This window comes from Solanum tuberosum, unplaced genomic scaffold (genome assembly GCF_000226075.1).
Source record: "Solanum tuberosum cultivar DM 1-3 516 R44 unplaced genomic scaffold, SolTub_3.0 scf00035, whole genome shotgun sequence".
Lineage (NCBI taxonomy): Eukaryota > Viridiplantae > Streptophyta > Magnoliopsida > Solanales > Solanaceae > Solanum > Solanum tuberosum.
In genome coordinates, this window is record NW_006238963.1 from 1,004,403 (window position 1) to 1,020,956 (window position 16,554).

General features: G+C 38.0%; 1 protein-coding gene and 1 pseudogene across 1 annotated transcript; both read right to left on the bottom strand.

The window, feature by feature from the left end:
- Positions 1–38: 38 nt before the first annotated feature.
- Positions 39–16,554, bottom strand: part of LOC102595399 (cullin-1-like) — a 20,063-nt pseudogene continuing 3,547 nt past the window's right edge.
- On the bottom strand, positions 9,886–13,212 carry LOC107059765 (uncharacterized). The gene is made up of 5 exons (XM_015306686.1): positions 13,110–13,212; positions 11,483–12,522; positions 10,690–11,394; positions 10,492–10,610; positions 9,886–10,410 (listed from the first exon to the last, which is right to left on the bottom strand). The coding sequence occupies exons 3-5, from the start codon at positions 11,045–11,047 to the stop codon at positions 9,961–9,963; spliced, it is 927 nt and encodes a 308-aa protein (XP_015162172.1). The 5' UTR covers positions 11,048–11,394; positions 11,483–12,522; positions 13,110–13,212; the 3' UTR covers positions 9,886–9,960.

A 16,554-nucleotide genomic window follows, 5' to 3' on the forward strand; every position in this document is an offset into this window, starting at 1 on the left:
TTTTTTTGGGGTGGTGGGGGGGGGGGGGGGGGGGGGACTAAAAGTAAATACCATTGTTCACTCGAACTCGAACAGTTAGCAGACAAAATACATAATAGAGCAAGTGAAAGGGCTAATAAGATTGGAATAAGTTAAGGCAATCGCATCTCAAATATCTGAGAGGCAATTCTACTTTTTCCTGAGATCTTATCCATTTGTACAAAATGTTTCAAGCTCCTGATGCAAGGCAATCAAAGTTCCAGGAAGTTCATCTTGGGCGACATGTTTCTCCAAATACTATGATCAGCACAAATCATGCCAAGTACTTGTAAAAATTTGGGTCATCTTTGTCCCTCTCTAGGTATTCTCTACTTATCAAATCTTCGATTCTCTTCTTGATAGCTTTGACATCAGGCTATGGAGTATTCAAAACAAAGTTATTAGCTCGGTTGAACTTGAATAACGAACATTAAAATTGAGAAGTAGAAATTTATCCCTGGGATACTTTGAATATCCGTCCCAACTGCTGAACGCATTCCACAACCAGTTGCTGGTGGGCCAATACTTTATGACTCTTCATAATACGCACAATTGAAGCATCTATAGCATACCGCCTATCCTTGTCAACGTCTTCAATTATCTTTTTCTTCTCATCAACAGGAGGGAGAGGTATCTGCATACCATTACAGCAATATCCTCACAGGGTCAGTAGTGTAGACCAACAATTCATAGTAGAAAGGCTAACCTTACTCATCATTAATTATACCTTGATCCTCCTCATTTTGTCAGTGAACTTTGAGTTGAACTCAAAGACATCAGTCGGAAAAATTGTTTTGGTGCTTGGCTCCTTGTTGAGAATCTTGTACTTCGCACATGTAAGGGAATGAAGAAGCTGCCGAACAACATCATCATCTGATAAATTTAATTGCGTCATGATTTCCTGATAACTCAATCTATCCGATGCATTGAAGAGCAGCAGAGCAGAAGCCTACGAAAAGGAAGAAGTCTCAATCTTGTTTTCTCATTGATAACGTAACAGAAATATTTCAAATTAACTAAGCCTATCTGATTTCAAAAAGTAAGCCAACAATCAACCTGATAAGTAGTGACCACTAGCTCAATAGTCTTCTGCTCAAAATTTCCATTTATGTTGCAAGTTCCCAAAGAGTATAGCCACGTAAGTTTCCTGTGCTTCGTTTTTGTTTGATAAAACACTTTGAATACTTCAACGCGCCTAACCTGACAATGCGCAGCATAAAATGAATCAATGACAGGACGTTTGAGAAGAAAAATGATTCAAGAAAAATAAACATGCATCATTCCTTCCCGAAAGAGAACTTCAGCAAGAGGAACAAGGGTCAAAACCAAGATAAAATCAACATAATGCCAATTAACATATTGATATGATATACCATTTCTGCTGGGAGGTTGAGATCAAAAGACTTGTAGCTAGGCCAGAAGCCAGTAGTCAAGGCAGTCACCGTCAAGTCAATTCCTGGATTTGCTATTGGATTATTGCTCAAATACTTCTCAAAGCTGGCTTGATTTTCCCTTGCCAATGTCAAATCTGTGACCTATAAGAAGAGAAGAAGAATGTCACCAGAGAACATAGCCTAAAATTCAGCATAAATTGATCTGAATAGCTTACCATTCTCTCCATCTTTGATGTGAACTGCCCCCCATACTGCTGCTTCAACTTTCTTAGGACACTTCTCTCATGTTCGTCATTGGCACTGTTATCAAATAACAACCGCCGGGCTAGCTTTTTCCTGGAAAAAAAAAAGGAAGTCATAAACTTGTAACAGAGAAGAAGCAATTATTCAAGTAGTGGTTGAGATACACAGTAGAGGTAACTCTACCTATAGAGTTCTGCAAATAAGTCCTTATCACTAATATAAGCTAATAGCTTTACCACCTGCAAGTGAGATCTATTATCAGCTTTCTCATGCTCCAGTAGTATGAAGAAAAAGCAGATGCTCTAGAGGAAAAGAAGAGAAGGGGATCTATAGAGCAAGAGCTCACCTTCTCCAACATCTCTTCAATGGCATCATCACTAAATTTTTCACTCCCGCCTTTTTTGAGAATGTCGTCGCAGAATGTGGCAAGAAGTTCAGTGCTTGAGCTACCAGTAACACCCTTGTTGCAGAAAAGTTCGAAAGCTTCTTTAAGTGCCTAGAAAGTGACAAAGAGGACAGATATTAGCAATTACTTTTACCCTGATGCACAGACCTAATGCACAGAGTAGAACAATTAAATTAGACAACTATCCTTTGCTTCAACACATACCTTGTGAAAAAGTGTGCTGTTTTGGAAACAGTTATTCACATATGCCAAATATTTATCATGAAGCTCAATCACTTTCCGAACAAAAACCTGAAAATTCAGATGTAAGTTAACCGCCGAAAACATATTCAAGGATCACATAACAGATTTACTAAGGGATTACATGTTCCTGCAAACACATCTCTCTTACCTGCCTGTTGAAGAACACTAGTTGATAAGAAAGAATGAAAGACATTGAGCAATTATATTAAATGCATTCACAAAGAAATACCAGTCTCATCCCTAAAAAGATAAAATGAATTAATTTTGACATTGTAAAAATCAGCAGAAGGGGAAAAGTTAAGATACATAAAAGAAGGAAAGGCTCTTGTTGGTTCCCTAAGAAACTGCTCATGTTCTTTCTTCAAGATAAGTACAGAATTTGATGGCGGTTTCGCTTTAAAGAAACGTTTACCATCTCTTTGCAGTAACATTCCCAACCACCAAACTCTCAATGATCATGTACTGAAGGACAAATAAAGTAAATGAAACAAAACAATCACTGAGATGAAGTCAAACTTTGTGACTTCATGCTTTTGACAGAAAATAGAAGATATGATGTTAAAAAGAAATCTCTGAACAAAACACATCAAAAGCACAAACTTGCAACTAAAATAAGCAGAATAGCAATATGCTAGGAACAAGGGTTATGGTGGAGTGCCTATGTACTCCTTACTCCTTCATCAGGTCTCCGGTTCGAGTTCCCTTGGTTACCGAGTCTCATTTATTACGTAGCGTCTTACTCTCAATGTGAGACATCCCGGCGTGAATCCGGATTTACTCGAGCCCCAATGCAGGTACTGAACACCGGGCAGAACCCCCCCCCCCCCCAAAAAAAAGAAGCAAAATGCTCTAATCAGCAACAAATAGCTAGTCTCACAAACTGACAACTCAAGATGTGATACACAATACATTTTAGCAGTAATCTCCCCCTTTCAAGGGATTTGCTGTTTTTGTGAATTTTTTTTTAGATGTGATTCAGAAGCTGGAGGACAGAAAATCGGCAAGGAGGGAGAGGTTTTGGAAGGAGAGAAACAGATTTTGTGAATTTTTTTTAATTTCTAAATAGGGATATAAATAATTATAGTAAGTGGTTAGTTTGTATTTTCTAAAAGTTGGGTGGTAGGGGGTATTTTGTGCAGATAGCTTTTAAACTTAAAGTATTGATGTTAGAAATGGTGTGTTAAAATATGAAATTAAGTTGATCAGACACTTGAATACAAGTAGCTTCGCATATTAAAATAGCAAAAACTTCTAGTTTGATGAGTTCCAAGTCAACTCAAACTGTATAAACGCCAAATAAGGAAGAACCAAATTTCTCAAGACCAAAGAATTTGAGAAAAGCATAGATTGTACACACCTTTTTGTTTCTAGCACCATCTTCAGCCTGTTTTACCAAAGCTGTACCTTCAGCTGTAACATGCTGCATTCAGATTAAAAAGAAGGATATATGAAGTAACTGATCGGTAGACAATTGAGAATATGATGTCATGAGATCACAAACCTGCTTAAAAATATTGGCCACGGGGTCTAAGCCTCGAGGAATCTTAGAAAAGAGCCTATACATCCTTGATAAATCTTCAACCTAAGAAAATAATCATGATTGTGTCAATTACTGCAAAACGTAAAATCAGAAACGTGGTCATTAAGATGCTGCTAACTACCTTATCATCTCTTAGTAACGCATGGCAACCAGAGTGCAGCTTCTCAAGAGATTGAGTGGCATACACAGCCAACAACTCATGTAGCACTTTCTGTAGAAAGGTGAGAATAGTAAAGTTGCAGCGAATTTGAAGTTGATAGGCTAGATCCAGAAAAAAGAAGATGTGAACAACAAAAACTGATAGCAACATCCTACATCTTGAAGGCTAAATTTCCAGTAAAGAAATAAGATTAAGAGCTAGAACGAACCTCAAGCAACTTTGTCACGCTGCTTGAATGGAGATAATGAGAGACCCTATCCTTCTCGCGTTTCAAGCACTTCTCAGCCTAAAGTAACATTGACATGATTATGTAGGTTAACATATGGACGTTAACCAGAAAAAGGACAGACAGAAGAAACAACAGGGCAAGAATGGCAGAATCAAGGGGTTGCATACGCGGTATACTAACTTTCAACATATAATCTGGATATGAATCTTCGAGGATCCAGTTAGAAGCTTAGCAAAGAATAATAAGCCGCAGTGTCCTTGAGCATTGCATCTTCAAAATCGTTCTCATATTTATCCATTGACCCCATTCCAATTTCAACAAATATATCTAGCACATTCTTTAGTAAAGCTCTGTCAATTTGCTCTCCCTCGTGCTCTTGATCAATCTGGTTAGAAGAATGTTATTGGTCAATTAAAAGGAAAAAAGAAATGGTAGTGAGAACTCAAAGCAAGACAAAAGGGATACCAGAGATATAACAGCATCCCTGAATTTTCCATTCAACTCTTGATAGACCTGAAATAGAAAACAGTTGCCAGTAAGATATTACCTCTGTCCCATTTTATGTGATACTCTTTCTATTTTAGTCAGTCCCCAAAAAAGGGACATCTTTCCAAATTTAGAAACAATTTAACTTCACATTTCTTGTTTTACATTGAGTCCGGAGCCAAAAGGGCAACAAAATTGAGTTAAAATTCCAAAAGGGCAATAAAAAATAAGGTTGAAACCAAAAGGGAAACATTTGGACAGAAGGGTGACGCCGTAAGTTTGTGGAGGAAGGTGCAGATTCCCATGCGCCTTACAAGGCGCAAGGCGACACAGTACTTGTAAAACGCAGGTGTGCCTCCTTGTAAGGCACTTCATCAGAAAAAGAAAAAAAAAAGGCGCCCATAAATGAACAGGACCATTAACTTTTTTTGGGGACCTTTCTATTATTTGTAAAAAGATGATAATGGGAAACTACACAACCTACAATTTTGTTAGTTTGGTTTTTTTTTTTTTTGATAAAGGTAAAGTTGTATTCTTCAGCATTAAGGGTATGCTGGCTACCTCCAAAAAGTTACAAGATATATCCATAATTACATAGATCCTAGGAAATCTACCAACTGTTCTACTTCTTCTATACCTTATTCTTTACACCAAAAAACAACAAGTTAATGCAACTTTCTTTAACTTTCTGAATAGTGTTAGTGATATTCTCATGACACCTGAGGTTTCTCTCTCCAAATAGCCCACCAGACACAGATAGGTACTATAGACCACCATCTTTTTTGGGTCTTGCTCCCCCCCCCCTCCTCATCCAACAGCTCAAAAGATCAACGGTATGTTCTGGCATCACCCAGGGCTCTTGAGAAATGCTGAGAACCATGTGCCATACCTGAAGAGTAATCCTACAGTGTAGGAATAAGTGGTTGTTAGTTTCTTCCTTCTCATGACAAAAAAAACGTCAAGAGACAATCTGGAAGCCTCTTTTCTTGAGTTTTACTTGAGTGAGACATTCCCTTCTGGAGACCAACTAGGTGAAGCATTTCGCCTTGGTTGGAGTGTTGCCCTTCCATATTTGTTTCCATGGACCAAGAATTCCCCCTGACTGAGTCATAATCTCTCTCTTATACAGTCTACTCCCAGATAACTTGCCATCAGAGTCGTGTTTCCATCTTATACTATCTAAGGCCTGTGAATTCACCCAATTTGAGTAGCAGTTCAACAATTTTATCCACTTCCCAAAAATTTAGATTTCTCCTGAAAGTAAGGTTCCATCCCTGAGGAGACCAAATCTCATCAATTTTAGCATCAGGATTGGTACAAAATGAAAAGAGATCTGGGAAGACCGAGTTTATACACTCTTGTCCAATCCACTTGTCCTTCCAAAAAATATTTTGTTACCCTCTCCCACTTTGAACACCAAATTCTCCTTCAGACTAGACCATAAATTTTTGATTGATCTCCATACTGATACTCCATACGTGCTATCTACTACATTAGACACCTACTCCTGGTTCTGCCCATACTTGTTGAGAATTACTCTTCTCCATAATGCGTGATCTTCAACCACAAATCTCCAAAGCCATTTAGAAAGTAGACTTTTGTTCTGGACCCTCAAGTTTTTTATACCAAGACCTCTTGTCTTCTTGCTTAGTAAGGTTGTTTGCCATTTAACTAAGTGTATTTTTTTCCCTTCTTTATTTCCCGACCATAGAAAATCACGTCTCAATTTATCTAACCTCTCTTCTACCTTTGCTAGTAAAGGAAAAAGTGACATAACATATGTAGGCAATGCTTCCAGAACCGAATTGATCAGAGTGACTCTTCCTCCCAGAGATAGATAATTTGCCTTTCAATTAGCCAACATCTTCTCTGTCTTCTCAATGATTCCATCCCAAATCTCAAGCTCCTTATGATTATTCCCCAAAGGCATTCCCAGGTAAGTAGTTGGTAAGTGCTCTATCTTGCATTGCAAGATGCTTGCCAACATCTGTATATTCACCACTTCCTTGATTTGGAAGATACTGCTTTCCTCCAGTTCACGGCTAGCCCGAAAATAGTCTCAAAAATCACTAAAACAACTCTAATGTAACTAACTTGTTCTGCCTTTGCATCGCAAAATATTACTGTGTCATCTGCATATAAAAGGTGACATATTTGCAAATCAACCCCTGACTGGTTACCTATGTTGAAACCCTTTATCCAGTTGTTCTGATTGGCCATTCTAATCCTACTGTTAAGACCCTCCATAGCTAAGATATATAGGAAAGGGGAGAGAGGATCTCCGTGTCATAGTACTCTCTTCAAAGGAAAGAAACCAGCAGGTTCTCCGTTAACAATTATGGAGAGCCTGACAATTTTGATGCAAAAACCTATCCATTTAAGCCATTTGTCTCAAAATCCCATCTGCTTCAGAATATTAAGTAGAAACTCCTAATTGACGTGATCATATGCCTTTTCTATATCAAGCTTGCACATTATTCCTGGGATCTCTCCTTTAATCCTTGAGTCCACACACTCACTAGCTATTAACGCCACATCCATAAGTTGCCTACCTTGAATGAAGGTCATTTGGTGATTGTTCACTAACTTCTTATCACTTTCTTTAATCTCTCGGCCAACAGCTTACCAAAAACCTTGTACACACCACTAATGAGACTTATGGGTCTGAAATCCCTAAGTTCCATAGCTCATGTCTTCTTTGGGATTAGAGCCACATAGGTGGCATTGAGGCTCTTCTCTATTTCATGTCTTTCATGAAATTGTCTCACTGCATTCATGAAGTCTGTCTTCAGTATCTCCCAGAAGTTTTGGAAAAAACTCATTGGGAAGCCATCTGGTCCTGGGGCCTTATCACTGACACATGATTTTATGCAATTAAAAACTTCATCTTCCTCAAATTGCCACTGCAATCATTCATTTTCCTCTTGTGTAATGCTTTCCGCTCCCTGTAGATTAAAATCTAGCCTCCATTGTTCTATTTCACTGTAAAGATTTTGGTAGTAACTGATTATGTATCCTTTAATTGCTTCTGAATTTGATACTGTAACCCCTTCCACCATCAACTTGTCAATAGTGTTAAATCTTTTACAGGTTGTAGCCATCCCAGTGTTTTGGACGGCGAGAGGCGACAAAAGGCGACAAGGGCCTGCATCGCCACGCGGCGAGGCGAGCGGCAAGGTGCTCGCCTTTTTGAATCGAGGCGCCAATTAATACCAAAAAATTAAAATATTTAATTGCATATATAAATATACAAAATCTCAATAGCAATAAGATATATTAGCAAATATTTCAATTCAAAAACTAAAAGTAGGTACTAAAAGTCTAGAACTTTAAAGACCCAATAATTCAAAAGATAATACTAGAACTCTAAAAAGTCTAATTCTTCTTCAAAACTATCCAACTCTTGAAGATCAACATCCTCTACATCATTATATTGCTCCTCATCTTCTTCCTACTCGTAGTCTTCATCAATTAGTGTCCGAGTCCTACTTGAAGTTGAACTTGTAGATGTAGTTTCTACTCCTTTGCCCTTGTCAAGTGCTCTTGATCTTGAAGAAAGTCCCCTAAGATGATAGATACTGTAACATCCGGCAAATTGAAATAACTAAGAAGAGGCTTAGAATTTGAAAATTTTCATTTTTGGGAAGAATTTGAAAATTTTGAAATTGGCCAAGTATGGAAAAGGTGAGTTTTTGGCCAACTTTGAGCAGTCATAACTTCTAGCTCAGGATGAGTTAGGAGTAGTTCCAGTTATGGTTGCATAGCTCGTGGAATAGTCTTTCCAACGCCACCGAGTTTGCTTGATTCCGAGCTCGTATGAGTGAGTTATGCCCTTTGAAAGTTGGGAAGTTGGCAGGGAATCCGTCCGGAAATTGTAAGGGCATTTTGGTCTTTTCCCTAGCCATTTCTCTTGAGGTTATATTGTTGTGTTAGGCTTATTGTGGATCATTTTAGTTCCATTTTAAAAGAGTTAGAGTTAGGGTTCTTGAGTGAAGAAGAGAAGAAGAGAGAAAGAGGAGAAGAAGAAGAGGAGATCAAGGAGTTTCCGTCAAAGATCGTCGTGGAAATCGTCGGGGGTGATCCCTACTAGGTATGTGAGTAGTTAGTGTTGGGTTGATCCTTTCCCCCACACATCAAACCCCTTTTATTTTTAGAAAAGATTGGTTGTGTTGTTTGTAGTTGTTGGTTGTGTTGTTGATGTTGTTGTTGGTATTGTTGAAGTCCCTTATGATTTGGGACATGTTTCCGGTTGGTTTTTGAGTTGTATTCTATTGTATGTTGAGGGATTTGATGATCCTTAGTGGTTGGGGTTGAAACCTTTGGAGTTGGGGTGGTTTAGAGTTGGAAAAAAAGAGGGAGAAAAGTCGAGTTTCTGGGCAAGACGGTTGGCGCGTCGCGCCTGCCAGCGCGCCCCAAAAGGGATTCTGAAGTTTCCCCCTTGGGGCGGCGCGCCACTCAGAGCGCCAGTAGGCCCCCTCTGAAGTTTTGGGGTTGGCGCTCCGCGCCTTGCAGAGCACCAAGGACACCAAGTGTCCCTTTTCATTTCATACCTTCCCATGCATGTTCCTTGGTATTGTACCTATGTTTTATGGTTGTTCCCAACACTCTAAGGTACATTTAAGCCTCCCTAACTCATCCGTAACATGTGATCAAACATCTTGAATTCATAATTCAATTCAAGAAGAGTTAGAAGTCAAGTGAAGTTAGAAGTCAAGTGAAGTTAAGCTAGTGGATCCACTTAGTAAAGTTAACTTCCTATATCACGGCAATGTATAAGATGGTCCTCGGGTAACGTAAGGTAAAACGTTGTATCACCACTCAGATTCATAGTGGTGGTTTGTCGATTAGAGAAGCTCCCGCAGTAGAAAGAGCATGGTTCCTCGAGGGTTCTGCTTAGTATGGATGGGGTATGGGGGGACTTTATTCATACATCGCACAAGTAGACCTTGAGAGGAAGCATGGTATTTTCATGATATTATAAATATGATTTGTACGTCATGTTTTAAGAGTTTTACAAGCTTTATATATTGCATGTGTCTTATTGCTTTATATATTGAGTTCAGTTATTCATGAGTTGAACAGAGCCAAGGTAAGTGTCCTCGTGTACTCTTTCCAAGCTTTAATTGTGGAGCAATAAGATATATTAGCAAATATTTCAATTCAAAAACTAAAAGTAGATACTAAAAGTCTAGAACTTTAAAGACCCAATAATTCAAAAGATAATACTAGAACTCTAAAAGTCTATTCTTCTTCAAAACTATCCAACTCTTGAAGATCAACATCCTCTACATCATTATATTGCTCCTCATCTTCTTCCTCCTCGTAGTCTTCATCAATTAGTGTTCGAGTCCTACTTGAAGTTGAACTTGTAGATGTAGTTTCTACTCCTTTGCCCTTGTCAAGTGCTCTTGATCTTGAAGAAAGTCCCCTAAGATGATAGATACTCTCATCAGCTCCAATTGCCATAGCAACACTACCCCAAGTAAGATCATCATCCTCATATACTAGTTCATCTTCTTGATCTTCGGGGCATCCAACTAACCATTCATTTGAATCATCAATGTTATCCAAGCGAATTGGATCAATGAGATCACGAGCATCATAACGACGTTTTAATGTTCTATTGTACTTAATGTACACTAGATCATTGAGACGCGATAGTGCAAGCCTATTCCTCTTTTTGGAATGAATCTGCGCATAAGCTATAGATATTAACTAATGGATATTGATAATAATATAATATGGAAATTAGGATATAATTTTTTTACTTACGTGTTCAAACACACTCCAATTTCGCTCACATCCGGATGAGCTACAAGTTAGGCTTAATACTTTCATGGCAAACTTTTGCAAGTTTGGTGTTTCACTACCAAATAGTGACCACCATTCCACTAATAATAAAATAATTTAAAGCTTAATGAGTATAAATAAGTCGAATAATTTAAGTAAGAGCTAAATCAACTCACTTACCTGGTGACCTTGTGTCTCTAGCTCTTTTAGCCGGACCACAACCAAATAGTCCATCCGCCATTTTGTACCTAGGAAGCTCAGCGACTAGTAAATCTTGTATTGCTGTATCGGGGATCATTTTCTCAACACATGCATAATACTCAGTCCACAGACTCTGTAGTAAAGTTCCCTCTTCTTGAGCTTTATAATACAATCCTGGGTTCAAAACATGGCCTGCAGCATGCAAAGGCCGATGGAGTTGGTCTGACCACCTTGCATCAATAATTTCAAACACTTTCTCATATTGCTTCTTAATTCCACGAAAACCCCGTTCAATAGTTTCTTTGGCTCTATCCATTGCTTCATAAATATAGCCCATTGGCGGTTTTTTCTCCCCATCCACCAAACGAAGCACTTTTGTCAAAGGGCCACAAATTGTAAGTGCTCAAACAGCATCATCCCAAAAGTGGGCATAAATAATAAGATTGACAACTTCTTTCCCCAAAGTTTCCTTTGCAAATTTACTTGAAGTTCATTCGGTTGAGAGGACTAAAGTTCTCAAGTTTTTTCTTTGTCTGTACATAGCTCTCAAAGTTAAGAAGGTTGTTGCAAATCTTGTCTTGGCCGGTTTCACCAAATTTCTTTCCTTGGTGAATTTTCACATCAAGTTTAACAACAATGGCCTTTGACTAATGTAAGAATGGATTATGATGGCCTTCTTAAAAACTGTTAAAGTAAGATTATAGTAATTAGTAGCTAATAAGTATTAAATATTGACTATAAAGAAAGTTAGAGGATAGGAGAGTGATATTACCGGAAGCATATGGCTTAACCTTGAATATGTCACCAAACATCAAGTTGATGCAATGAGCGGCACATGGAGTCCAATAAATGTGTGGGTACGCACCCATCATCATGCTTCCAGCTTTAACATTCTCACTAGCATTATCAGTGACAATTTGTACAACGTTTTCCGATCCAATTCTTTCAATAGTGCTTTCAAACAATTTGTACATTTTGGTGGAATCGGTAGATTCATTGCTAGCATCAACAGAACCAAGAAATACACTACTGATTGGAGAATTCACCAAAATATTGATGATCATTTTACCATTTCGTGCCGTCCATTTGTCCATCATAATGGAACATCCAAACTTTATCCATTGCACTTTATGCTCATCAACAATTTTTTCCACTTTCTCCACCTCTTTTTTTAAGTGAGTAACTCTAACTTCATGGAATGTAGAAGGCTTCATTCCGGGGCCATGTTGTCCTACTGTCTCAATAAATTTATCAAATGACTTGTGATTGACACAATTAAAAGAGAGCCCCGCATCATACATCCATATCGCGAAAGCACTTACCGCACACTCTCTTAGAATTTTCTTTGTTTCATCAATTCCTCCTTTTTCAAAGCCTCTTTTTTGTGTTGATTTTTGCTAAAATAGAGATTCATAGGGCCTTTCGACACATTCCGCGCAGTGGATGATGCACCTCCACTAGAAGATATCTTTGGAGTTTTGGAGGGAGGCATCATTTCCGCATATTCATCCATATCATCAAGATCATCAATATCAATATACTCTTCCGGCTGTCTCACTTGAAATTTGAGATTATTAGCGATTTTATTTTGCATATAAGCCCTTACTTCTCTAATCGCCGACGGACAAGTTGTACATTGTTTAACATTCTTGAAACCACCCACTAAATGTTGCTTGTGTCGAGTTATTCCACCATTAAAAGTACTCCCACAAAAGTTACAATTAACCGAATCTTTTGTTGCTCCTTGAGTACCATAATTCCATCCAATGTCCCTCTTTTTGCTAGCATCCGCTATTGAATTCAGTCAATTCACTGTTTATGGACAAATGAATAAATAATTATAGAAGAATTAATTTATTTATTTATTAAAATTATAGGCAGTAAGCACTTAAGCAGTGACAGTGAACTGTGAACAACAAAACAGAGGGGAAAAAAAAGAGCAGTGAACTGTGAACAATAAAACAAAGGAAAAAAACAGAGCAGTGAAGGCAGTAAGCTACTGTATCTCAGTATCTCAAAAAGAAAGAACAAAAAAAAATGAAGGAGACTGAAAAAAAGAAGAGAAGAAACGAAACAAGAAGAGAAGAAGAAATGTGAAAAAGAACTGAAGAAGAGAACTGAAGAACATTCAATGACCCTTATCTTATTTGCTTTTAGTTTTTAAGAGATTTTAGCACATTCAATGACCATCAATTTTGGCATTAGGATTTCTGTGTAGCATAAAATATGATAGTTTTTAATTTTGTACTCTTAAGAATTATAATTTCTAGTTCTTGCCTTCTTGGTTTGACATTATTCAAATTATTTGGCTTTGAATTATCAAGGGTCCTGGCAGAACTGAAGAAGAGAACTCAAGAAGAAGAAGACGAACTGAAAAGAAGAAGAAAAAAAAGAGGTACCTGGCAGCAACTCGGGCTGAAGAGATCGCAAAGAGAAGAGACGCGAGGGCTGAAGAGATCGCAAGGAGAAGAGACGTGAGGCTGAAGAAATCGCAAGGAGCAGCAACGCGACTGAAAGTTTGAAAATAGAAAAAAAACCCTAATTTTGACTAATATTATTAAGTCAAATCTTTTTAAAAATTAAAAAATCAAAATGGCTCCACCATTTACGTCGCCTTCTGGTCGCCTTAGGTTGCCTTAGATCGCCTTTTTGATATCGCCGCGCCTCAGTGTAGAATGGCAAGAATGCCTCGCCTCGCCTCGCCATATCGCCTTTGGCGAATGGCGCTCGCCATTCATAACACTGCCATCCTGTGGAAATACTTGGTATTTTTGTCTCCATGTTTGAGCCAATGTACTCTAGACCTCTGCCTCCAAGCTATTTCCTCATTTTTTTCCAGCATCTTCAAACTCCATTGAAAGATGTACTTTCTGAAGTAACTTATCCACTGATAGTAATCTCAACTCCTGAGTCTTTTCTAGAATTGACAGCTGATTCAAAATTTCCTCTTTGTTCTGATTCCTATTCTCGAGCTTCCATTCGTTTAGCTTCTCCTTTAGCATCATCAACTTGGAAGCTAGGACATAAGAACCCGTACCAGTAATATTGAAAGATGCTCACGATTCTTTAACCTTGTCTGAGAAACCCTCTACCCTTAACCACTATTGTTCAAACTTGAAGTAAACTTCTTCAAATTTAAATCTCTGCATTCAAGCATAATTGGATTGTGGTCAGAGCCTATTCTGGGAAGCATGTTCTGTTTAATTCGTGTGAAGGTCTCATCCCACTAGGAAAATAAAAACCTATCAATTCTGGAGGCAGACATGTGGTTGTCCCCCTTTCTCCATGTGAAAGACCCCCCAAATAAAGGAGGATCGATGAACTCCATCTCATTGATCCATTCAGAAAATTCAGTCATTAGAGTGGTAAGTTTGTGCCCTTCTGATCTTTTGTTTGGATATCTTGTGGCATTAAAATCTCCACAAGCTACCCAAGGCCCATTACACAGTTCTTTGATGTTGATGAATTCTTGCCAAAGTTCTCTTCTAATCATTGGATCAAAGGAAGCATACATAGCTTAGAGAAACCATGAGAATGCCTAATTAATGCCTTCAAACTTGCAGGTTACCATTTGATTTGCTGCTATCACCAGCTCTCCTTTCCACACCCTCTTATCCCACATTACTATGATACCACCGCTTCTGCCTATAGAATCCAAATGAAATTCCCTCATCCATCTATTTTGCCATAATTGTTTGAATACATTCACCTCAGGTCCTCCCATTTTGTCTCAACCAGAACATAAACATCAGCCCCCCAATGTTGAATTAATCTCCTGACTATCCCCCTTTTATCTTCTCCATTTACCCCCCTTACATTCCAAGAAGGGATTTTGACTTTCATTGGAGATTTGTGTTTGTTATTCTCCCCCTGTTTCTTGACTCCCCTTCTTTAAACTTAACATGGAATTCCATATTTCTTTTAGTTTAGGTTTATTCTGTAAAATAAAATTCAATAAAAAATAAATAGAAATAAGAATTCATTCGAAATACTAAATAAGAATAAGGAGTCTTTATGTCGCGTTACCGAGGACCTCGTTTCATCTTCTTTGGGATTGTGTTCTTTGCTTTGATTGGTGTTGTCTCCACTTTCTTCTGCCTCAATTCCCCCTTCTTTTGATCAATTCTCAAAAATAGATCAAAAGCCACCTTATCACATCCTTCAAAAGAAACCCTAAAGAGTTGGGTGAGTTTAAGTACATTGGATTGTACCCAAAGTGAAGCTTTGTCTTCAATTTCTTGTTCTGAGAGACTATCATTACTTTGAAGAAGAAGAGGATCTTCAAATAATGTAATTTCCTCAGAAGAGCAGCTGCCCTGATGAAGTTCTCTCTTATCAGTTTCTACTGAATTAATTCCTACCTCCTTGGTATCATAGATAACCATAGGCATGTTGTTATCTTCATCCCCCAATACTTCTGATCCATCGAAAGTTGCCACATCATCCTTAGCAAAAGATGCTTCGGTTCTCACTCCAAACCCCATCTCCATCTCTAATATTCTCGAGCTCGAAAAGGAACTACTCTCTGTCAAAAAGAGGTTGTCAACAAAAGGTTCCTTTTCCAACAGAATTGGGTCTTTCTTAGGCAATTGGGCTTCCAAGAGAATGGGGGCTTTTCCAGGTCCAATTAATTTCAGTTTTCAAACACTTTTGAGATATTTTCTTGCATCATAATGAGTACTCTCGATTTTATATATATATATATTTTGATTTTTTGGATTTTGGGTTTATATTTTTCTAAATCCGAAACCAAATTAAAAAATCAAACAAAATAAATTATTAATCTAAAACCAAAAAAACCAATCCAAATTAGTATTCGGTTCAATTTGGTTTGGTTTTTCCGTTTAATCCAAATAGTGTACGCCACTACTTTTACGTATTCGTAATTAACTTTAAAAAAATGAATTGTATATTTTATTATTATACTAACTATTATTAATATTTTAAAAAATTAATAACTAATGTTAAGAGTAACCATGAAAAAATAATTTTCTTTCCAAATGTTAAAATGAATGAATGAAAATAAAACATTATGAGAGTAATATTCTTTATCTTTTTATTGGTTCTAGAAGTTTTCATATCATCATTTTTAAGGTAATCAAGTCATGTCAATTGCCAAGTAAACACCTAATCTAATTTGATTTTGTTAAATATATTGCATCATGAGAAAGGCGCAGGCTCCATGCACCTTACAAGGCGCAGGCTGTCACGCCCCGAGCCTATACCCTGGGCGGGACCGGCACTCGGAGACCATCGCTGGCCCCGAGTGAACCCTTGGCCTAGCTTTCTTAACTCAGCGGAAACTTAACTCAACAGCACCACTCAATGCAATGAAAGGTTATAAAAACAACTAACTGATGCATAACATGCCAAAAGGCAACTCGAGTCTCAAAATAGAATATTTACATATATACATAAATGAGAGACTCAATACTAACTGACTGACTGTCTATGAAGCCTCTACAATACTGAGATGGATGTTGGGACAGACCCCACAACACCCTAATTAAAACAAAACTAAAGATCAAAACAACCGAGTCCTCCGGAAAGCAAGGAGGCTCACCACTGACTCTAGAGTGCTCAACTGGATCAACGGCGTGCAGGATGCTGACCCTGGATACCTGTGTCTGCATCATCATAAGATGCAAGCCAACTGGCATCAGTACATTGAATGTACGAGTATGCGAGCTGGAAAGCTAAACCACAACTTAAGCTTGAAAGGAGTACAAGAGAACACTTACATTGGCTCTGTTTAACTTATGGATAATTGAACTCAATAGATAAAGCAATAAGACACATGCAATATATAAAGCTTGTAAAACTATTAAAACATGACATTCAAAA